A 22,679-nucleotide genomic window follows, 5' to 3' on the forward strand; every position below is an offset into this window, starting at 1 on the left:
TAAAGCAACCCCTGTGGGTTGCTTGTGGCCCATGGGCCTTAGGTTGCTGACCCCGCCCAGAGGCTCAGTGGTTTAGACCACAGCACCACCCACATTCCTCCGCCTAGAAAAAGGTGCACCTAGCCAACATTAGGACCAGGTGAGCATTGTGTTACAAATGCCATCACATTTGTGTTGGTTGCATATATAAAACCAGCTGCTTTGCAGGCCTTACTTGGTAGATTTGAGCTCCTTTTAAAAATACATGTACGAAGCTCAGGAAAGAACACAAACTGCTCACAATCGTATCAAAAATATTTTATTTATTAAAGTAACAATTGTACTAAACAACCTATACTTGAAATGCATTGAATAATTGCTAGAATAAATACAGGCAATTATTTCAATCCTTTAAAGAATGAGAGGATTTTTATTTGACACTTGAACGTTGTTACCCCAAAGCTTTAACTTATACAATATAAATAGTTAAAAGGAAAAAGTCAAGTTTCTTTTCTTTTTTCCCCCCATTTGTGTCATTTGCATGGTTTGTTTTTTTTTAAAGAAAATTTAATACTGATCTATTTGGTCACCAAAAAGGATCGATTTTCTCCCCCAGTTGCAAGCATATATTAAGGCAAATTTGGCAAGCAAACGTGAGCTCTGTATCATCAGACAAGGTAGTATGTGTGTTACACATTTCACAGCAGAAAAAATCAAAGTCACATCTGCATTTTAAGGAAGACAACTATATATCCCCCAAAACAACCACATGAGCTTCCATTTTACCACAATGATGGGCCATGTAATAATCAAGAAGAATAAGAAAATTTAGTTCAGTATGTTGCTGATACTCTTCCGCTTTTTAACAAATATTCTTAGGAATTAATATTACATTAATTTGCCTATGCAGGAATTGGGGCCCATCTTTTCATCTTTTTTAAAAAAGTATTTTTAGGCATTCTTATAATAATAATAATAATAACTTTGATGGGTACATCAATGGGGATGGAAGGAATTCCTAGAGCACAGAGGGGTAGAGATTCATCCTATTCTTCCATTAGGTTGGATCCAAACTTTTAATGTAATCCAATACACATTCACTTGGGAATAAACCCCACTGAACTCAGTGGGACTTAACTTCTGAGTTGATATGTATGGGATTCTGCTATATGTTAATCATGCTTTAGCTCATTGAAATCAATTTGGACAAGTTAAGTCATGGTTCACATAAATCCCATTGACTTCAATGAGACTCAAGCTTTACTTTAGACAGGATCTATCCCAATAGTGTTCTCTGGAAGCTAATGGACCGCCAACAGCTTCCATTCTAGACTGGAAAGGATTTCCTCATTGGGTTGGCATAACTCAATTTGAACAAACCAAGATATGCAACTAGGATTTCACCGAAGACTGCTTTTAAGGCCTGTGTACCATCCGGCAGAGGGTTATAAGTTTCCTCTTACAAAACTTTTATGGGGAGGAGAAAATGATTGCACGTATCTATCCCATTGGCCTTTGTGGGCCCAATCCCGCAGAAAGTTCTCCTCCACAATCCACACTGAAATTGGTGGGAGCTGTGCAGAACCGCAGATGGGATTTTGGGCTCTGGATTTAATGGTCTCATTGCAACGTCAATATTTGGTCAGTCAGACGTGCTGTTTTTGCCCTCTCACTCTAATCATTCTGCTATGTGGGGCACTGGACATCTGGCCAAATGGTGCCACTGAAGCTGTTTTTGATCACTTAACGCAGCTCCCGTTGATTTCAATGGGGGTCCAAGCAGGAGAATATCCTGGGGATTGTGCTATTCCTTGCGCACAAAGATTTTGCCAACAAAGATTGACAATGGTGTTAATTTTCCATCCCACCCCTCAAATAAAGTCAAAAGCTCACATTTAAATACTTTCACAGAAATAAACATTCATCAGTTTAAAAATACAGAGACTTTTTTTTAAAAAAAATTCTTCTTTCAATAGTGGGATGGGAAAAACTCAAATCAGCAAACCATTTTCACATTGTGGGCAAGTCTTTTTCTTTTTTTTAAGGAGGAGTTTTTCAAAGCCTATTTAGGAAAAAAAAAGCAAGAGACTGTAATAGTGGCGGGGAGGGGGTGAAAATAATGTACTTTTTGGCAGAAATATAAAATACGAGGTTTTTTATTTATTTATTTATTTTAAAAAAAGAGACTGGTGTAAAAAGTAAACAAAGACAAATAATTACAATTATATAAAAATACAAACCCTTGGTCATCAAAACCCTTATAAAAACTTGACTTTGGAATTACAGTTTGCAGCCTAACACACACACACACACACACACAGACAGACAACATCCTCACTCACACCCTTTCCTAGAAAAAAAAGTCACAGAACAACAAGAAGGTTCATAAATTAGGTTGCAGATCCTAAAATGGGTTACCAGATCCTTTGCTTGTGTCTCCAAAACTCCCTTTCTTCCATGTCCGCCCACGTGAGCATGGCCAATGAGGTATATAGGACGTTAACACTTTTGGGCGTACGCACGACAGAAGAAAGTGCATCGTTGGGAGACCACCCACAGGAATGGGTTGAATCCGTGTGATTTTCTTCTCCCCCCCACCCCCACCCTTTCCCGATAAAAAGGCACAATCACATTTAATTATTATTATCATTATTATTGCTTTGGCATGGTCATGAATTCGTTCATGTTCAAGTCCCAGCAGCAGTGATCCTTTTCCCTTGATGATCTCAAGTACCACAAACGCTAGAAGGTTCATCGTGTGACAAGAAAGATTCCATGGGCAGCAAAAAAAGAAAATAAAAAAGTGGGGTTAGGGAGGCACAGTGGTTGAATCATACATCAAGCACCATGTCGTACTGTTGTTCCTTCTTCCTCCTTCCACATTTGGTGATGAGGACCAAGTACAAAGTCAAGAGCATCACCCAATAGCAGGCATAAAGTATCGTACCAATGATTAGCACGGTCTGTTTCGATTCAGTGAATGGCTTTTTGGATTCCTTGTATATCGTGAAAATGACACCGCCCAAGAGGACTGTAAACCAAATGGAGACTGGGATGAGCCCTATGAAGTTGACCACGATGGTTTTCCGGCCCGACGTGCCCCACCCTGCTTTGTTTATCGTGGCTATGGCAAACATCTTTGCCGGCAGTAAACTGGACATGTACAACACTGAGTAGAGAGACATGAAAACCATGACAATGTTCCCTCTAAGGCAGCTGGCAAAGGAAGACTTGATAAGGCCCACCAGCTGGACTGTCAACAAGAAAAGGAGGATGTTCCACAGCTTCCCCCGGTAGAAAAGCTGGATGACAGTGGCAATGAGGAAGAACGGGAAGAAGCCGGTGATGACAGCCTCGTAAGTCATCCACAAGTGATGCTTGTGGAACCACATTGCGTTGTAGAGCCACTCTCGGAAGTAGGACTTGCTCCAGCGGGTCTGTTGGTTCAACCACCTGAGATATTCTATCGGCGTTTCGGTAAGGCACTTGGACCGAGCCGTGTATTTCGTTGCATAGCCAAGGCTCAGGACTCGGTTGGTGAGATGCCGGTCGTCTCCAAAGCTGCACTGAGATCCCATGAATTCTTGATTGTACCAGTCTTCCACGAATTCGTGGAGTAAGGCATTCCTGTACATCCCTAAGGGGCCGCTGATGCACTGCACACAGCCAAAGTAGGACTGGCAGGCCCTCTCGATGTTAAATGCCATCCAGTATCTAACGCTGCTGAGAAAGGAGATCCACGAGTCGTACTTGTTCAAAATCTGCAAGCAGCAACAATGGAAAGCAAGTTTTATAACAAGAAAAAGAATATGCAACTGTGTTTTTTTTAAAAAAAAAACCAAACCCATAAAGTATATGTCATAAAATACTGCCATTCACATTTTCATTTTTTCATAGTATTAATCATAAAGTAATAAGAATAAAAATGTGCACCCACCACTGAGACCATTCCATTGTAACTATCCAACCTCCCAAAGTTTCAACACCTCTTGCGATGGTTTAACAGTACAAATTCTACAAACACCCTCCATATCTTCTCAAAATAATTTCTCCTGCATATCTCCCCTGTCTTACCTTAATGGCACATGTTAATTTATCATTAATAGCTATATCCCACACCTCTTTATACCAATCTTCCATTTTACATTCTGCTTACCCCTTCTACTTCCTAGCTATAATAATGTGTGCAGCTGTCAATAAATTTATGGGCAAGTTCTTCATAGCCTGTGAACCTTCCACCCCATCGTAAACTGATAATAATGCTACCTCTGGACTTTTGGTCAGCTTTAACCCAGTGATTTCTGTTATCTCCTTAAACACCCTTTTCCATTTTTTTTTAAAAAAAACATATTTACACCCCCACCACATGTGAACATAATTCCCTGTTCAACTCCAACACCGAATAATATTCCTTGTTTATTTGATTTAATCTGACTGGTGTTAAATACCATCTCCAAATTAATTTATAATGATTTTCTTTTATTATTACATTATTTTAAATATTCTGATATGTTATTTCTTACTCCCTTCCACCCATGTTTTCATAGAATCACAGAATCCTGTAATGCAAGAATCATGTACTTTGTGTTGGCGTTCTCTCACACACAATACCGATGTTACTGATAGTTTGTGGAAGTGATTTTCAAACTGTGCAGATCAGCACCATGCATTCAACAGCACATCCGACACACATTTAAAGCACACAGTTGCCCCCAAAGAATCCTGGGAGCTGCAGTTTCCCCCTCACACAGAGCTACAAATTCCCAGCATCCTTAACAGACTACAGTTCCCAGGATTCCTTGGGGGAACCTGTGCCCTTTCAATGAGTGTTGGGTGTGCTTCAAATGGACAGTGTGGCTCCGCCTTGTGTGATACGAGAAGACCTGGAATTGCTCATGCCTAATCTTGGGGTTTCTCCTACTTCCAGCATCCTTCCCTCTCATCTAGACCCCAGTTTTGAACAAATACTTCAGTGGACATAGAATGGAACATTTGCAAGAGACCCTAATGGCAGAAAGAAGACAGACATACATTTCATTTCCAAGTTCAGAGTCTGCAAAGCCAACTAAGTTCCCCAGACCAAAGTACTCTGGTTTCTGTATATTTCTAGACTCCGGCTTTTTCCAAGGTCTTGTTTATATTGTTTTTGGCGACCTGCAAATCCACTTTGACTGCACAACTTTACTTTGATCTGCACACGGGGTGGGCCGACGCAATCCCCATGCTGCGGGGCCCCGAGCCACCATGTCACTCCCAAGAGAGATGAGTGGCTCAAGCATGCTGCAGGCCAGGCCTCGTGGTAAGTGCCGCCCTCCGCGATGTGCCATGTTGTCACCCCCTCAGGGATTATACCTGGGGCGGGCCACACCCTTCCTACGCCCCTGCTCATTAATACGAAGCACAGTCAGACCAGCAGCTCACTCCATCCTGATCACCCTTCTCTGTCTTATGCTCTTTCCTAATCATGTTATTTTACCCCTATATAATTAGAATCTGAACCTTGCCCTACGAGCAAATAAGTCTCCTGTAATGCAATGACTGGTTCCAAGAGTCAAAGCTTCATGTGGACTATATTGTGTAAGAATTAGGCTTGGCGGCACTGTAATCGGGCACACTCTATTATCTTGTCTCAGTCTGTGTTTTGTGCCCCAGATCCTTTACATTGGGGTCCATTTTATCTATACAGGCCCCACACAGGCTTTTCAGATTAGCAAAAAAAAGCTGTTATCCAACCCCCAAACCATCTGAAGGCAGGGAAGGATAGGGATGTGTGCTTTTCAATGTTTAATGTTTTATTATGTTTTTAGATATGTTGGAAGCCACTCAGAGTGACTGGGGCAACCCAATCAGGTGGGTGGGGTATAAATGCTAAACTAATAATAATAAATCTTATTATGGAATAGGATGTCCCTATTTTCATTGGAGGGACGCAGGTGGCGCTGTGGGTTAAACCACAGAGCCTAGGGCTTGCTGATCAGAAGGTTGGCGGTTCGAATCCCTGCAACGGGGTGAGCTCCCGTGCAAGTAAATAAATAGGGAAGGTAAACAACGTTTCCATGTGCTGCTCTGGTTCGCCAGAAGCGGCTTTGTCATGCTGGCCACATGACCCGGAAGCTGTACGCCGGCTCCCTCGGCCAATAATGTGAGATGAGCACCGCAACCCCATCGTCGGTCACGACTGGACCTAATAGTTAGGGGTCCTTTATTTTAATCGGAGAAATGTTGGAGGGTACATGGCTCATGTACAGACAATGACCAATAAAGACATGTGACTGGGTATGGAAGTGGCTGGAAAAGGGGGCAGAAAGGGGGTTTGTGTGAGTGGGCTCTGCTCTCATACACAATGACCCAGAACACAACCCTCATGCAAATCAGGGTTGCCTGTATTACCATTTCCTCCTCGGAATGAAATAGCAAACATATTGTAAATGCATGAACTGCGGCATAACATAGGAATGTCTTCTGTGGAAAGTTCATGGATCAATATTCCCAAATCCAGCCTAGATATCCAGTGGCTTCTGGATCTAAGGATGCACTATAGAAGAAATGTTCACAATGCACATAAAATATGCATGTTACTTCCTGCGTGACTATCAATCTTCACTTGCAAAATCAAGGGAGCATATAGAGGTGGTCCTAAATTTACAGTCCTTGATGCAGAGTTTGAAAATTGCTATATTCACCTGCACATCTCCCCCAACGCCTCCAACCATTGGATCTTCTTCTAAAACCTTGACCATTTCCACTGATGAAGCTGGATCAAGCATTGTATCAGAGTCGCAAACCTGTCCACGAGAAAAATAAGTAAATGCGGAATTAATCAAGGAACCAGAGTCGGCACTGCCGAAAACTATGTGTTTCACAAACGGTGCGTTTTGAAACAAATCCTATCAAGTGAATCACAGGTTGTGGGACCCACATTGGTGAAGCTTAGCAACACTTACACAACTCGAAAAAGGGTCACACATTCACATAAGGGGATGATGCCTTTGGCAGATTTCAATTTTTAACTGCATATTTCAGCTATGCACTTTTTCACATTGTAAGGCTTAAAGAATCTCTTTGTTTCCTCACATCTGACTCCGCTCGCTCTAAAACACTTCCCAGTGGAATCTGCAGTGTTTCTCCTTTTAAACCCTATTTGTGTCAGGCTAGCAGGCATATCCTTTAAATGTAACAGCAGTTGTGTGAGTACTGTGGCTATAAAGAAACGTCTGTTCTCAGAACCAGAGGTATTTATTTTATTCGCACATTGGATCAACTTCTTTGAACAAGGACCATGTTCATGAGATGGGGCATGGAGAAATGTGTGTGTGTGTGTGTGTGTGTTGGGGGGGGGGAATTTGCGGGTGTTCTGCACTTTTACTGATCCCATTTGACAGAAGGAAACCGGATGCATTTGGTGCCCCCAGTTCAAAAGTTTCCCGCTGTCCTAAGGGGGGAATGAATGATGAGTGAGCCTACAGATGCTTATAAAAATTGGCAGAGGATCTGGGAAGAAATACGATAGCCCCTTTTTTTTTCACTCACAGAAGGTTTAGCCATTCATGTATATATGATTCCAGAAGCTGATTCTGCCAACCAGATCTCTTTGAACCTGCATTTCATGGAGCTCTCTCATTCACAACACGCCTATAGAACTGTTTCTCACTCGCGTTTTGTAGCATTTAATGTTGCTCTGCTTGTTGTTATTATGCTCTTGTATTGTTTTAAAGGATATTCTGATCTCATTTCTAGCATGTTTGAAATGTTCTGCAGGTATGGCTTTCTTCTCCTTTGAAGAGAGTTGTTGAGTAAAATGATCCTGGCAGCGGATGCTCACTAAGGGCAGAAGACAGAGCAGAACCGGCCCGGCCATGAGGCTGGGTGAGGTGGCTGCCTCAGGTGGCACCCCACAAGGGGCATCATCCCCATTCCGATGCCCAGTTTTGCTGCTGGTCTAGACTCATAGAATTGTAGAGTTGGAAAGTACCCCAAGGGCCATCTAGTTCAACCCCCTGCATTGCAGAAATCTCAAGGCGCCCACATCCTCCCAGGGGAGACTGTTCCCAGGGCCGGTGCGTCCATTAAGGCGAACTAGGCAGTTGCCTAGGGCGCCAAAATGGAGGGGGCGCTGGCATGATGGGGAGCGCTGCTGGCTTCACAGGACTCGCTCTGCCGTGCGGCCGCTGTGCCCCGACGCCACCTACCTGCATCCAGGGCGGGCAGCAGCAGCGGTGACAGTGCAGCCCAAGTGTGTCCGGAGCGCCGAGGGCAGCAGCGTGTGGAGGACACGTGGGGCGAGAGCAGCCCCTTCCCGCGCGCACCAGAGCCGGGCCTTCGGCTACAGGCGCCGTCACCGCACTCTACTTCTCGGGCAGGCGGGAGCAGCTGCTGTTGCACCCGGGGGAGCAACCCAGCCGTCGATGTCACAGGTAAGCGGGAGGGGCGCTGGGAAGGGAAGGGGGTGAAGGCTGAGCCAGGCCTGCAGGGAGGAGGCAGATGCCGGGGGGCACCAGAAGGTGATCTCGCCTAGGGTGCAAAAAACCCTAGCACCGGCCCTGACTGTTCCACTGTCGTAGCAGCTCTTACAGTCAGAAAGTTATTCCTAATGTTTAGTCAGAATCTCCTTTATTGTAACTTGAAACCATTGGTTTCGAGTCCTACCCTCCGGAGAAGGAGAAAACAAGCTTGTTCTCTCCTTCCATGTGATGCTGAATGAATTTTCATGAGGATTGCTTTTAAAATGCAAATCGCTGCAGAAATCTGGAAATCATATTGGAAAAACGGGCAACAGAGAGAATTGAAAGTTCCTTCCACCCACTAATTGTTGCAAATGTTTCTATTCTAACCCTTCCTCTAATGAGCTCCGGGGAACATTCACTTGGGTCTGTCCTTCCTCCCCAGTTATCCTCAAAACAACCCTGTTGGGCTGAGCAGTCATGACTGTTCCAAGGTCACATAGTGAACTTTGCAGTTCAAGCAGGAATTCAAACCCAGGCCTTTTATCACCAACTTCACCAGGAGCAGGTCATGGTGAATCTGATAGGTCAAGGGACAGAGCCAAGGGTGGTGCTAACAGGTTATAGGGGAGCCTGCTATAAAAAGAGAGTGTTTATTAATATTTCTGACTCCTATTCATTAGTTTCCCAGATAGACCACTAGATTACTGGGTGGCAAACAGTTCTATTCATGGCTGGCATGAAAGGCATCAATACTGAAATATGAATGTAAATACACTTTTCCCATTCACTAGATCTACAAATTTGTACCCTCTTCTTTCAGAAGTTGGGGGGGGATTACAACCATTTGCACATGGGCTTAGAGACGATTAGAGGTGCCTTTTTGTCCATTTGGCAACAGAAACAGCCTTCAAAATGCTGATAAGGGGGAAAACTAGCACCAGTTAGGGCACCACAATGTGGAGATTCTGCTTTGCCTTGGACATTAACAAACAAGCTCTGGAAGCATTGAGTAGCCATATTCCCTGATATTTATAGTAACTCTCGCTTATTTGAAAGAGCTAATGTAGTGCCATAGGACCTGGAAGACCGGAGTTCAAATCCCTATTTTGCAATGGAGCTAGGAACAGGGGGGGAAATCTGTCAATTTTGGTTTCTGTGGGTGTGTCCCCCCCATTTTTTTCAGTCTTAAGTTTGGTTCTCCCCATTTCAAAATCGGTTTACATTTTAAAAAAATCCTCATGAAAATTTGTAAGCCTTTTAGTGCAAATTTCTCCTGATAAGCACAGTTTTTGTGTGCCCTTCTCATATGCACATTTTCACAAAGCCATTTTCCCCAATAGAATGCATGTTTCCATGCTGTTTTCACTAACATATACAATTTATACCCACACTTTAATCTAGAATATGCATTTTTGTACAAATTACTTGGTGGGAGGACTGCATTGCAAAATTCAGAGTGGTGTGAATTACAGAGGACAGCTGTGTTTCGGTTCGTGTACCGTTACGCAAAGTGCAATTTAAGTAAGTTCGCCTTTAAATGAGAACTGAATTAAATATCCCCCCCCCAAAAAAATAAAATCCCTACCTTGGGCTATTCACATACTCTCAGCCCAACCTCCTGTGAGGATGCTATGGAGAGTGGAAGAACCATATCTGCCACCTGAGGCTAGAAATGGAATTATTAGTAGTGAAGCAAAACATTAAAAAGCCCTCTTCGTTTTGTTGCTTTAAAAAAAAATCCCAACACTTCTTAAAATCTCTCCCCCCCCCCCCCACTTTGCCAGATGTATTGCTGGGATCCGAGGCCATGATTCATTCTGTGAGAAACTCCCAGGCACTCTTTTTGCAAACAGATGCTCTTGCTGCTCAGAAGGAGCATCTCAAAGGATTGGCAGAGTCCGCGAAAATGGAGAGATTTTAAAGCCCTATAAAAACTTGTTAAGAAGCAGGGAGAAGGCAGCAGTGGGTGGGGGGGGAGGAGGAGGAGGGGAGCTTAGAAATACAAACAGGAGAGATCGCTCAGCCAAAGAGTGTTGGCTTCATCGTTTACAGCTGCATTACCTCACTCAAGGCAAAAGCTTGGCCTTTAAAACCTCAGTGACACCGTTCACTTAAAAATGAATTAGGCAGCACCCACCCACCCCCTTTGCAAAGTACAAGCTGCAGGCAAGGATTATTTGCCAGCTGTGCTGCATCTAACATAGACATCCCCCCCCCCACCCCTCCTTGCTAGGCCTGGTAAAATGGAAGGGGCAAAAAGCTTACACACAAAGAACTTCTTCTAACTCACGCAGGCTACTTGTATTTTTAATTGCCGTTGAGCTTTAGGGAGGAATACATGGGCCTGGGTTGCCCCCATTTTATCCTTTCAAAAAGGTAGACTGGGGCCAAGAGACAGAGAGAGGGGAGGGAGGGAAGGAGAAAGAAGAGTGTCCCAAAAGGCCACATTCACGCCATATGTTTAAAGTACCACGATACCCCTTTAAACCTTAAACAGTCATGGTTTCCCCCAAATAATTATGGGAGCTCCTTGTTGTGGGTGTTGAGAGCTGTTAAGAGGCCTCTACTCCCCTCACATTGAGCCACAGTTTCTCCTGATTGTTAAACCCCTCTGAGAACTGTAGTTCTGCGAGGGGAATAAGCCTCTCCCAACATCTCTCAGCACCCGAAACTAACTACGGCTTCTTTGAGGTAAGCCATGAGCGTTTACTAAGTTCTATCAAAGTTTTACATGTACAGTGGTACCTTGGTTTATGAACTTATCCGTTCCAGAAGTCCATTCTTAAATCAAAGTGTTCCAAAATCAAGGTGCGCTTTTCCATAGCAGCAGGGGACTCAATTTAGGAATGGAACACACTCAACAGGAAGCGGGACATGTTCTGCTTCCAAGGCAAAGTTCACAAACCAAAACACCTACTTCTGGGTTTGCAGCGTTCTTAATCCAAGTTGTTCATAAACTAAGGTACCAACCAATGTATGGTGTAAATGTTGGCCCCCAGTGAGCTTCAGGGCTGAGTGAGGATTCAAAAGCTGATCTCTGCTACCAAAGTTCAGGGCTCTACACTGTGGAGGAATGCAGATAGGCAGGCCCTGGCATGAGGCATTTGAGGCACAAAGACACTGCGCCACAGTTTTGACACTAAATTGGGTGTTCAAGGGACTGGGGTGAATTCTGTGCGGCAGGTGACTCTCTGACCCTAATGACTGTGGTAGGGCCACTGGAGGCTGCTCCATAACCCCAATGGGGCAGTGCCAAAAAAAACCCTCAACCTACCCCCACCTATCTACCTCCTTATTTACAACCAGCCACAAGGTGGGGTCTGCCGGTCATTGGCTCTGGTTTCCCATATTGTAGTCTCCTTACCTTGTGCCTCACCAGCCCCACTGGGCACCAGTCACCACTGGGAGGGGCACCCAGGACCCAGCCAATGGTACAGATGCTAGTCTTCCTCCCCTGGAATAGAGGGGTATAGGGTATAGAGGACCGCTTGAAGGAGCTGGGTATGTTTAGCCTGGGAAAGAGGAGACTGAGAGGAGATATGATAAAGATAAAGGTAAACGGACCCCTGACCATTAGGTCCAGTCGTGACCGACTCTGGGGTTGCGGCGCTCATCTTGCGTTATTGGCCAAGGGAGCCGGCATACAGCTTCCGGGACATGTGGCCAGCATGACTAAGCCGCTTCTGGCGAACCAGAGCAGCACACGGAAACACCGTTTACCTTCCCGCCGGAGCAGTACCTATTTATCTACTTGCACTTTGACATGCTTTCGAACTGCTAGGTGGGCAGGAGCTGGGACCGAACGGGAGCTCACCCCATCGCGGGGATTCGAACCGCCTTCTGATCGGCAAGCCCTAGACTCAGTGGTTTAGACCACAGCACCACCCTAGGAGATATGATAGCCATCTTCAAATATCTCAAGGGCTGTGACATGGAAGACGGAGCATGTCTGTTTCCTCCTGCTCTTGAGGGTAGGACTCGAACCAATGGCTTCAAGTTACAAGAAAGGAGATTCCGACTAAACATTCGTTAAAAGTTTTCTGACAGTAAGAGCTGTTAAAGGAACAGACTCCCACAAGAAGCCATGGACTCTCCTTCCTTGGAGACTTTTAAACAGAGATTGGGTGGTCATCTGTCATGGATGCTTTAGCTGAGATTCCTGCATGGCAGGGGGTTGGGCTAGATAACCATTGGGTCCCTTCGAGCTCTAAGGTTCTATGACCTATCTAAGAGAGACCTTATTTGCAAGCAGCAGCAGCACTAATGATGCTTTCAACAATTTGTAGATATAAATGAAGACAGGTGTGTTTTTTAAACACCATTTAAGGAACTGACTTAGTTAAAAAACACAGTGAGGCAATTTCAATCCCATTGGACTGGGTACCCATTATATTTTTTTTGCTTAAAAGCAACTGAGGCAGAAAAAGATCGCAGAGATAGGGGGTTGGTCAACCCCTTCATAGGAACATAGGGCACTCTTGTACAGTCAGGTTATGGGACCATCTCCTCTACTATCATCTAAGCTCGCTGCCACTGTAACACCTCCATAGGAGTCAATTCCAGTGGGCCAAGGGTGCCCTGGCACTCACAATAATATAATTGTGGGGGGGGAGGCAAACACCCACAAAGTCAATGAGAAAAAGCAGGCAGGTGGCAGCGATGCTGCCTTTGAGAAGCAGTTCAACTCCGCTCTCTGCAGCGATCCAGTGAGGCACCCTTTTCCGGGAGTAGGGCTCAGATGCGGAGATAGAGTCTCTCTGCCTCCAAGTCTGAGCTCCTCCCTATGGAAATGGGTGCCTTGCTGGCTGTGAGGAGGCACGTGAGTGTGATGTCACACCCACAATCCTGAGGGCAAGATGCCCCCCATCACCTCTGCTTCACACAGATGTCTCCTCCCTGGAGCTTCTGGGGTTGAACCTAGGATTTTCTGCACAGAAAGCATAACCTTTCCCACTCAGTCACAGCCTTTTGGCCCTTCCAGTGCCAAGGGCCTTCTGGCGGTTCCCTCGCTGCGAGAAGCCAAGTTACAGGGAACCAGGCAGAGGGCCTTCTCGGTAGTGGCACCCGCCCTGTGGAACACCCTCCCACCAGATGTCCAAGAGAAAAATAACTACCAGACTTTTAGAAGACATCTGAAGGCAGCCCTTTTTAGGGAAGCTTTTACTGTTTGACGGACTACTGTATTTTAATATTTTGTTGGAAGTCACCCAGAGTGTCCGGGGAAACCCAGCCAGATGGGTGGAGTATAAATAATAAATTTATCATCATAGGTTTGGGGTACCTCTGGATGCAGCTACAAAGGAACAGTTGGGCACTTAAAATTGAAATCCAGACTGTCCCTTTGCAAGTGGGACTTTTTGTTTCTGACTGGGAGCTCTGCTAGGATCAGCTGCATATCAGAGTTCCTTGTCGGGAATTCCCTAGTGTAGCTCTACCGCTTTCTCCCTTTGAAGGAATTGGCTTGAATTCAAGTACGTTCCTAGAAACAGAGCATTTCCCCTAATGATGTCAGCTAATAGATAGTGGGAGATCCCCTCTGAAACTGTTTTGTGAGACAAGTAAATAGCAACCCATCCTCAAACTGCAATTCTCTTCTTCAGACCAACAGCAGGCTGTAGCTGCTGTCTTTGCAGTCTTATAACCCTGATTCATTCACAAGCTGCTTCTGCTAGTAGCAATCATACAGGTTACCAGCAGTGGCCAGCAAGCTAGGACAGTGGTGCCTACCTGACCGCCTGTCACCTGCATCACCACAGTGTACCGGGAAGGCTGAGATGGCTGTGAGGTCGGCAGAATGCAAATGCACTTGGCAGCAGCACAGGTTGGCTCTGCCAGCGCATTTGCACTGCGCTGGCCAAACCACCACATCTCCCTTCTCCTTCCCAGTGCACTGCAGCAACACAGGTGACAGAGCAGGTAAGTGCTACCACCCCACCAACTGCTGTTGCAGGTTATATAATTCAGCAAGTGATTAATCTACGGGTTCAGAAACAACTGCCAATAAACAGTTATGGGAAACAGAAGCATATGTAAACATAGGCAACGAACCTATCCCTGCTTTTAAAAATATGGTTGGGGAAAGAGTATCATTCAGAGAAGAAATGTCTGCCACAATGTTTGTACCAATTCCAAACTAGTGATGTTCCGGGGTCCAGGTAATCATAGATGGTGTTTCCTGCTTGGCAGGGGGTTGGACTGGATGACCCTTGTGGTATCTTCCAACTCTATGATTCTATGATTCTATAGATATCACTTGCAGGTTTTGGGGTGCTCCCCTTACCATATTCATTGCATACTGGACCATGAGTTAAGGTGCAGTATGCAATGAATATGATGAGGTAATCTCTTTGTGAGGTTAGGCATTGAGGTTAGGCATTAGGTAAGCCTTTTGTTTGGATGGAGGAGAGGTTGTAGCCTTTGCCTGCCCCTCCTCAGTAAGGGTATCCTGTTAAAGGGATCCAGGGGTGTGGATTCTGTCCGATTCTGTCGGACGTGGGCTAGGGCCATGTCACAACCCCAATGGGAACCCCTCGGGGTGCCCCTATTTGATGTAATTCAAAGGGCTCCCCTGATTGGTGGTTTCCTCTTAGATGGACCTCCTGCAGGCAAGCGGGAGTAGAGATATAGCCTGGCTTCACCCAATGCCTAAGCCAAACCGCTCACATCTGTAACCAATAAAGTTGTGGTCTATTTGAACCCATAAACGAAAATACTCGTGTCCATGTGTTTATTGTCCATTAGGGAACTGTGGGTCACAGGGCCTTGGCACGAAGGTGCCGCCCCCCCCCCCCAAAAAAACCTGGTGCATTGGTGTCTGAATTTGTTATGGTTTGTGAACGCTTCTAAGTTAAGCAACTGCGCAGCTCAGTGTCAGGTTCTGCCCATCCCCTTAGAACTGGCCCTGCACCAGCATGACATGTCAGTGTGTACTATCTGACCAGCCTTAACTATTTCAGAATAGCTTTTCAACAGCTTTGCTGTTTTCCAAAGGGAGAGTGAAAGGGGCGCTCTGTTCACTGAGGGACTAGGAGAGGCTACGCACTGCAACGTCCAGCACAAGATGTACAAGACCTGCTTTCTTTGGAGACTTGTTTTACTTGGCAGTGAAGAAGGGCTTTTTTCATACCTACCTGCACATAATCCACACTTCTCCCCAGTGCTTTGAATGCTGTGTACATCACTTCTCTTTTCCCGCCCCATTTTTGCATGATGCAGACACTTTTGTTGGACAGGACGAGTTGAGTGACGTGCTGCATGCTCTCCTTATGCGACTCTTCCGTCTCCTCGGGGCCTCTCTGGTGGAAGTTATTCCTCCAGACGTAAGTAGCAGACTTATCCCTACCCATGATTTCGCTAAAAATGTCCATCATGTAAACGTCATCTTCAGAATTCCCATCGATGACCATAATCACCTTAATTCCAGGGTAGGTGAGCCTTTTCACGGAAAGTAAACATTTCCTTAAATAGTTGGGATCCTCCTGATAGGCAGCAATGCAAAGGGCAACAGTTTTGTTCAGCTTGATTGGCGTCTCAAGAGACCGTTTCATTTTCCTGTGTTCGAGGAAGGCAAACAGGCTTTGGATGATGAGGTGCGATGCCAGAATGGCACCGTAGAGTCCAAAGGAGAAGTAATAGTTGTCCGTTTGGATAAACTGGTAGCCAACAATGTAAGCAGCGGAGATCCCAAGCAGGAGGGACACCCCAAACAGCGTGGTTCCAAGTATTCTCAAGATACATAGAAACCTCTCGCAATGCATCTGCAATGGATCAAGACAGGTCATTGTTACTTAAGCATACTTCTGGATAAGACAGATGATCGGGTTAGTATCTGAAGAAGTGTGCATGCACACGAAAGCTCATACCAATGACAAACTTAGTAGGTCTCTAAGGTGCTACTGAATTTTGTTGTTGTTGTTGTTTCGACTACGCCAGACCAACACGACTACCTACCTGTAACTAGGGTTAGTTTAAGGCAAGGATAAGGAAACCTGTGGCAATGGTTGGACTCCAACTCCCTAGCTGATGTAGTCAATAGTCAGGGATGATGGGAGTTGGAGTAGCAGTGGACTGCATGGCAAGGTTACACCGCTTACCTGATCTCCCTCTGCCTGAGTTGCTGTTGTATTCTGGGATACGGGGGCAGTGAGGTTGGTGCAGTGCAAACAGCCAGACAGGAGCACTAGGTTGGCGCCACCTGTGCATTTGCACTGAACTCGCTACAACCTCTCCCCCTTCCCCTCTCCATCCTGGTATGCAGCCTCGCCTCAACCACAGGGAGGTCAGGTAGCCTCAGCAACAACATCTGAAGGGCTACAAGTTCCCCACAGCTAGATAGAGGGAAACAGGTTCATGACACCTAAGACACAGCTATAAGCTGCAAGTTATAGCATCCAAATTCTGATTGAGGGGGGGAAATATGTAGTATTGAAGAAACAGGGAGAAATAATGGTAGAATCATTGCAAACAATCATGTGCAATCTGGATACACATAAAATCCTGGCACCTATTTATCTATCTTGGATACTGCATTAACAACGGAGCCAAATGAATCATGTTCTGAGCTTATAAAAAAACTACTACTTCACCAGGAGAAATGTACGGTAGTTCAAAATTCCCAAAGCGTTTCTATAGAATATCTTGAAAAATGTTAGGTTTTGTCAATAAACTTTTGAACTTGCTACTTAGTCCTGTCTGATACCTGTTGATTGGATCTTGTGCTACAAGCCCAGGCAATAATCACCAGATAAGCCATTGCTTTGTTATGGGCTCCATGGTGGGATGTGATGGTCTTCCATATGTTGGGCAGTGGCAACTGGGTATTTGCAACTGTGTGTGCCAGGGGAACATAGCAGGTCTCAGGTCCCTGCATGTCTACTTAAAATGCCTTGCAAATAAGAGCAAAAGCAGGAAAAAAAATGCAAGTCACTGTCATTCACCCTTGATTCCCCCCAATTGATGTTCTGATCCTCTACAAATGCAAGGGCTGTAAATGACCTGGGTTTATTTGGATCAGCACCACGGTGCCCCACATCACATTGTTTTCTTAGGTCAACGTGACCTGGTTCATGTAGGGTACAGCTAGAGGACAATTGAAAGCAGCTGCAGAGAAGAGGCAAGCAAACTATATTTCTGGATGCAATTCTGCTTATCTCCTCTTTGAGACAGATGTGCATTAAGGGTCCTTTTTACAGCTGTATTTTATGTTGCACAGACCAAAATGCAAAACAAGAAAAACAAACTAGTGGATAATGCTCACTTAAGCAGGAAATTGCCTATTCCTACAAACTAGGGTGTATTTTATCCCTCTCCCCATATGACTACACCTCTTATTTATGGACTTGAACCAGGATTGTCTACCTAGGAGATCCTTGAGCCCCTCAGGAATCAAGTTAGGAGATTGAACCAGGGACTGGCAGATCAAACATTTTGTCCAAGGAATAGAAATTGGCAGTGGCCGCAATCTAAACCCATTCAGTGGTGCCACACTGCATGGCTCAATTCTGGGGTGCTGTCCCTTTAAATTTTCTTTCCCATTTGGGATGTAACTCCTGGAGTCTCTGTGAGCTCTCCCTGGTCCTGCAGTACCAAGATGTAACATAACCAGCTGCTTCCAACTACCTCTTGTAGTTCTTAGAGAGTTGGAAGGGAATTCAAATGTCATCTAGTCCAACCCTTGCTGATGTAGGAACTCTGTTGCTAGGGCATCTCTAATAAGTGGCCATCCAGCTTCCAATGAAGGTTAATGGTAAAGGTAAAGGGACCCCTGACCATTAGGTCCAGTCGTGACCGACTCTGGGGTTGCGAGCTCATCTCGCATTATTGGCCGAGGGAGCCGGCATACAGCTTCTAGGTCATGTGGCCAGCATGACAAAGCCGCTTCTGGCAAACCAGAGCAGCACATGGAAACGCCGTTTACCTTCCCGCTGTAGCGGTTCCTATTTATCTACTTGCATTTTGACGTGCTTTCGAACTTCTAGGTTCGCAGGAGCTGGAACCAAGCAACGGGAGCTCACCCCGTCACAGGGATTCAAACCACCGACCTTCTGATCAGCAAGCCCTAGGCTCAGTGGTTTAACCACAGCGCCACCTGGGTCCCTGGGTCCCCAATGAAGGTTAGAGCAGCACTATTTGAAGCAATCAGGTCCACTGTTGAACAGATTGTACCATCAGGAAGCTCCTCCTAATGTTTAGTCTAATAAATCCCTTTGGCTTGGGTCCCACCCTCTGAGTTGATGGAAAACATATCTGATCCTTTTATAAGAAAGTTTTTTTAAAAATAAATAAATAAGGCTTTCATATAGTCTTTTAACCATATCTTGCAACTCCTTCAACCGCTCTCCATAAGACTAGATTTCCAGTCCCTTTTCTGCATCATTGCCACCCTCCCCAGGACACATTCCAGTTTACTGATATCAGCCTTAAACTGTGGTGCTCAGAACTGGACATAGTACCGTACTCAAAAGTGTAGTCTGACAAAAGTAGAATAGAGAGGTAGTCAATACTTCTTGTGATCTAGACACTATGCTCCCATTAAGGCTTCTTGTTAAGACTCCTGACCTAGAACTGCTGAGTCCCGGTGCATGTGTAATAAAGAGTGGTCCTTTTCATAACCTTCCTAGTACCTATAAATTGCATATACAAGGAATATACACTGTAGCAGCTAACTGTAATGTGTGCAATTCCCTGGTTCAAAACTCATCACAGCAATCAATTCACAAGCTGTTCCGTGTGATCATGTTTTCTTGGTCTCAACGTTCCCTCCACAACATGGGGGTGAAATTTGCCTGCTTTACAGGTTAGAGGGAGAACTGAGAAAATGTATGTTAAATGCTTCATACATTTGAAGTGCACCATACCTGTATTACGTTACACACCAGCAAAACAATATTTGAGATGAAACCCAGCCTTCCTTGGGTATGGAATTTCTATTGTTAAGCTTTCTACCAAGAGTGTCCCCATATTTTTTCAAGCCTAAACACACACACACACAGAGTTTATAAGCTCCCTTTAAAAACAAAACCCTAGAGCAATCATTTTTCAAAGGTGACAAAACCATGAGCAAGTGATCCAAAAATTCGTACACTTGTCAGTTGTCTGTTACAAGTGTCTCGGAAAAGCTGTACAATATCCTCCAGCTTCAAGTCTTAACTTGCTAGAGAAATCTTGAAGCACAAAGCGACTTCATCAGCTGTGCTGTTCTTCCGTGTTGCTTATACTAATATTAGAAGGTCTTTTTTTAGAGAGAGAGAGAGAGAGAGAAAGGAGGTGTCAGACTATATATAGGCTGAGCCCTTTCAGAACTTGAAATAGAATCTGGCAACTTTTGGCATCCTCAGCTAGTGTGTCTCTGGAATCTCCGTAATGCTAAACTCCGCAAGTTATGCATGATGTAACAAGAATGCAAGACTTAACAAGTGAACAAGATGGGAAGGCACCATAGTAATGAGCAAAGTGTATATATTAAAACCTTTCCAGGAACAGAGAGACTTGCCTCTTAGCACTGTGCAGCTTTACTCATAAATTCATTGCACTATGCTCAATGGGACTTACTCCCAGGTCAGTATGCATAGCATTGTGTAAAGGTGGGAATAATTTCAACAGGACTTACCTCTGAGTAAAGATGCATAGATTTGATTTGCATGGGGGGGGGGGTATCTCAGAAAGTTCTGCTTTAAACCTGGCTTGCATTTCAATAGGCAAGACTTAGCACAACCCTTCAAGTCCACTCAGCTTATAGACAATTCCAAGAGAGTTCAATGAAACTGTATCCCAGAAAACTGGCTATAGGCTTATATGGGCCTGGATCTGTGAGTGGGTCACAGCAGAGGGATCCAGCAGCAAGTGGCATACTCCTCAGACCCCAGAGTTAGAAAATCAGATATAGAAGCTAGGTACCAAATGGCTCCTTGAACCAGGGTTACAGTCACCAAAATGGAATGCCTAGTTGTCATTTTGGGGCCAGGCGGCTCAAAGACCGTATTTTTCAATGTGACTTTTTGGTTCCTGAAATTCATTCTGATTGTGCAGATAAAATGTAATGGATAGAATTCTACAGGGTGTGGTATTTGTGTGTGAAAACAGTCAAGATCCAAGGATAAAAACAGTGGGGAGGAAGAAAAGGAAGGTGGTAGTTAGGGGTGGGTAATCTGTCAATTTCAGGTTCTCTCAGCTTCTCATTTTTCCAATCATGAATTCAGTTTTCCACATTTCCACATAAAGAAAGAAGGCTGATCGCCGAAGAATTGATGCTTTTGAATTATGGTGCTGGAGGAGACTCTTGAGAGTCCCATGGACTGCAAGAAGATCAAACCTATCCATTCTTAAGGAAATCAGCCCTGAGTGCTCCTTGGAAGGACAGATCATGAAGCTGAGGCTCCAATACTTTGGCCACCTCATGAGAAGAGAAGAATCCTTGGAAAAGACCCTGATGTTGGGAAAGATTGAGGGCAGTAGGAGAAGGGGACGACAGAGGAAGAGATGGTTGGACAGTGTTCTCGAGGCTACGAACATGAGTTTGACCAAACTGCGGGAGGCGGTGCAAGACAGGAGTGCCTGGCGTGCTGTGGTCCATGGGGTCACGAAGAGTCGGACACAACTAAATGACTAAACAACAACAACATTTCCACAACAATTTGTGAATCTTCTATTTTAAAAAAACCTCATGCAAATTTCTCCTACTATACAAATGTTCGTGTGCAATTTTGCCCAGTGCAATGCATTTCTGTATGCAATTTAAAGTAATATATGCCTCTTATGCAATCTTTGCCATAGTATATGAATTTTTGTACACATTGCATGAAGACTGGACAGCTAAGCTGAAAAATTCAGAGAAGTGTGAATTCCAAAGGGTTGCTGTGTTTTGGTTCACATTGTTTCAGAGTGTTAATTAGGCAGGCTTGCCTTTAAATGTTAACTAAATTAACTTTCTCCTCCATCCCTAGGTAGGATAGACCCCCCTCCTACATCTCAAACATTTTTATTTGGCTTGTATCCTCAGATCTCATATATAGCAATCAAACACCAGACTTCAAACAATACAAAGGTACCATATGTACCAGTTCAGTGGCACCCAGGGTTGTGTATAATTTTTCTTAGCTTTCAGCAAACATCAAATAAGGGGAAGGACTAGGAGCCTAGCCAAGTCACCATCATTCCTTCATTCAGATTGAGATTCTCCAGTAACTTCTCCGGCTACAATAACTTCCAATTATTATTTGATGCATGCAGTGGTACCATCATGCCAGCCAAGCTGTACAAGCAACTGAAGTCATTGCTTGGAAGAGCAATATTGCAAGCTGCAAGCAATCTGAAAGGAGCAGCACAAAATCCCCTGCAGTCTCAAAGAGGATACAGTAGAATGCTCTCCCCATGGAGGTTCGGCTGGCGCCTTCATAATACACCTTTAGGTGTCAGGCAAAAACATTCCTCTTTAACCAGGCCTTTGGCTGATTGACGTCCGAAGCCCTTTTAAAATGTGTTGCAGAAGGGGGGATTATTGGGTTGTTTTTGCTTTTGCTTTTATTATGTATTTTGTGATTTTATATTGTGATTTGATGTTGTGAATCACCCTGAGACATGCAGATATAGGGCAGTATACAACTAAAATAAATACAGTCCTACCTTGGAAGCTGAACGGAATCTGTTCCGGAAGTCCATTCGACTTCCAAAATATTCAGAAACCAAAGCGCAGCTTCTGATTGGCTGCCAATCCGAAGCCATGGAAGCCCCAGAGGTTCGGCTTCCAAACATAGTTCGCAAACAGTCTCTTCTGGGTTTGTGGCATTCGGGAGCCAAAACGTTTGAGAACTAAGCTGTTCAAAAACCAAGGTACAACTGTTCAGGTCTTCAACTCCATGGGTGGTATTCAACTTAAGTTTTACTCAAGAGTTTCACCTGCTGAAATTAATGAACATGACTAAGCTAGGCCCATTAATTTCAATAAGTCTACTGCAAGTAAAGAAATGACTTCAGTTTCGTGCAGAGCGTGGCTGGCCATGTGTTTGATCACAGCCAATGGTGGTTAGTGCCCACTAGATTGAGGGGGCAAACGGCAGGGAGGCCATCAGTAGGTGGAATCAGAGCCAACTAATTCAAGTTCGCCCCCCTCTCTTTCTCCCAGCTGAGTACTACAAGGGCAACAACACTAAAAACATAATATGAGCTTGTAAAGCCAAACCCAACCTTAGCTTTATAACATGGAATATCGCAGGATGGTCTAAAAAGGCATCTGGCCAGTATTTTTGTCGAATTCATTCA

General features: G+C 44.7%; 1 protein-coding gene across 1 annotated transcript in view; it reads right to left on the reverse strand.

Annotated features, from left to right (window-relative positions):
• Window positions 1–282: 282 nt before the first annotated feature.
• HAS2 (hyaluronan synthase 2) overlaps window positions 283–22,679 on the reverse strand; it is a 40,774-nt gene continuing 18,377 nt past the window's right edge. The window contains exons 2-4 of the mRNA XM_035126155.3: window positions 15,554–16,180; window positions 6,663–6,764; window positions 283–3,740 (exon numbers count right to left, since the gene is read on the reverse strand). Of these exons, the coding sequence (XP_034982046.3) occupies window positions 2,811–3,740; window positions 6,663–6,764; window positions 15,554–16,180 (1,659 nt within the window). The 3' untranslated portion in view covers window positions 283–2,810. The remainder of the gene's footprint in view (window positions 3,741–6,662; window positions 6,765–15,553; window positions 16,181–22,679) is intronic.

The sequence above is a fragment of the Zootoca vivipara genome, chromosome 8 (genome assembly GCF_965207765.1).
Source record: "Zootoca vivipara chromosome 8, rZooViv2.hap1.1, whole genome shotgun sequence".
Taxonomy (NCBI): Eukaryota; Metazoa; Chordata; class Lepidosauria; order Squamata; family Lacertidae; genus Zootoca; species Zootoca vivipara.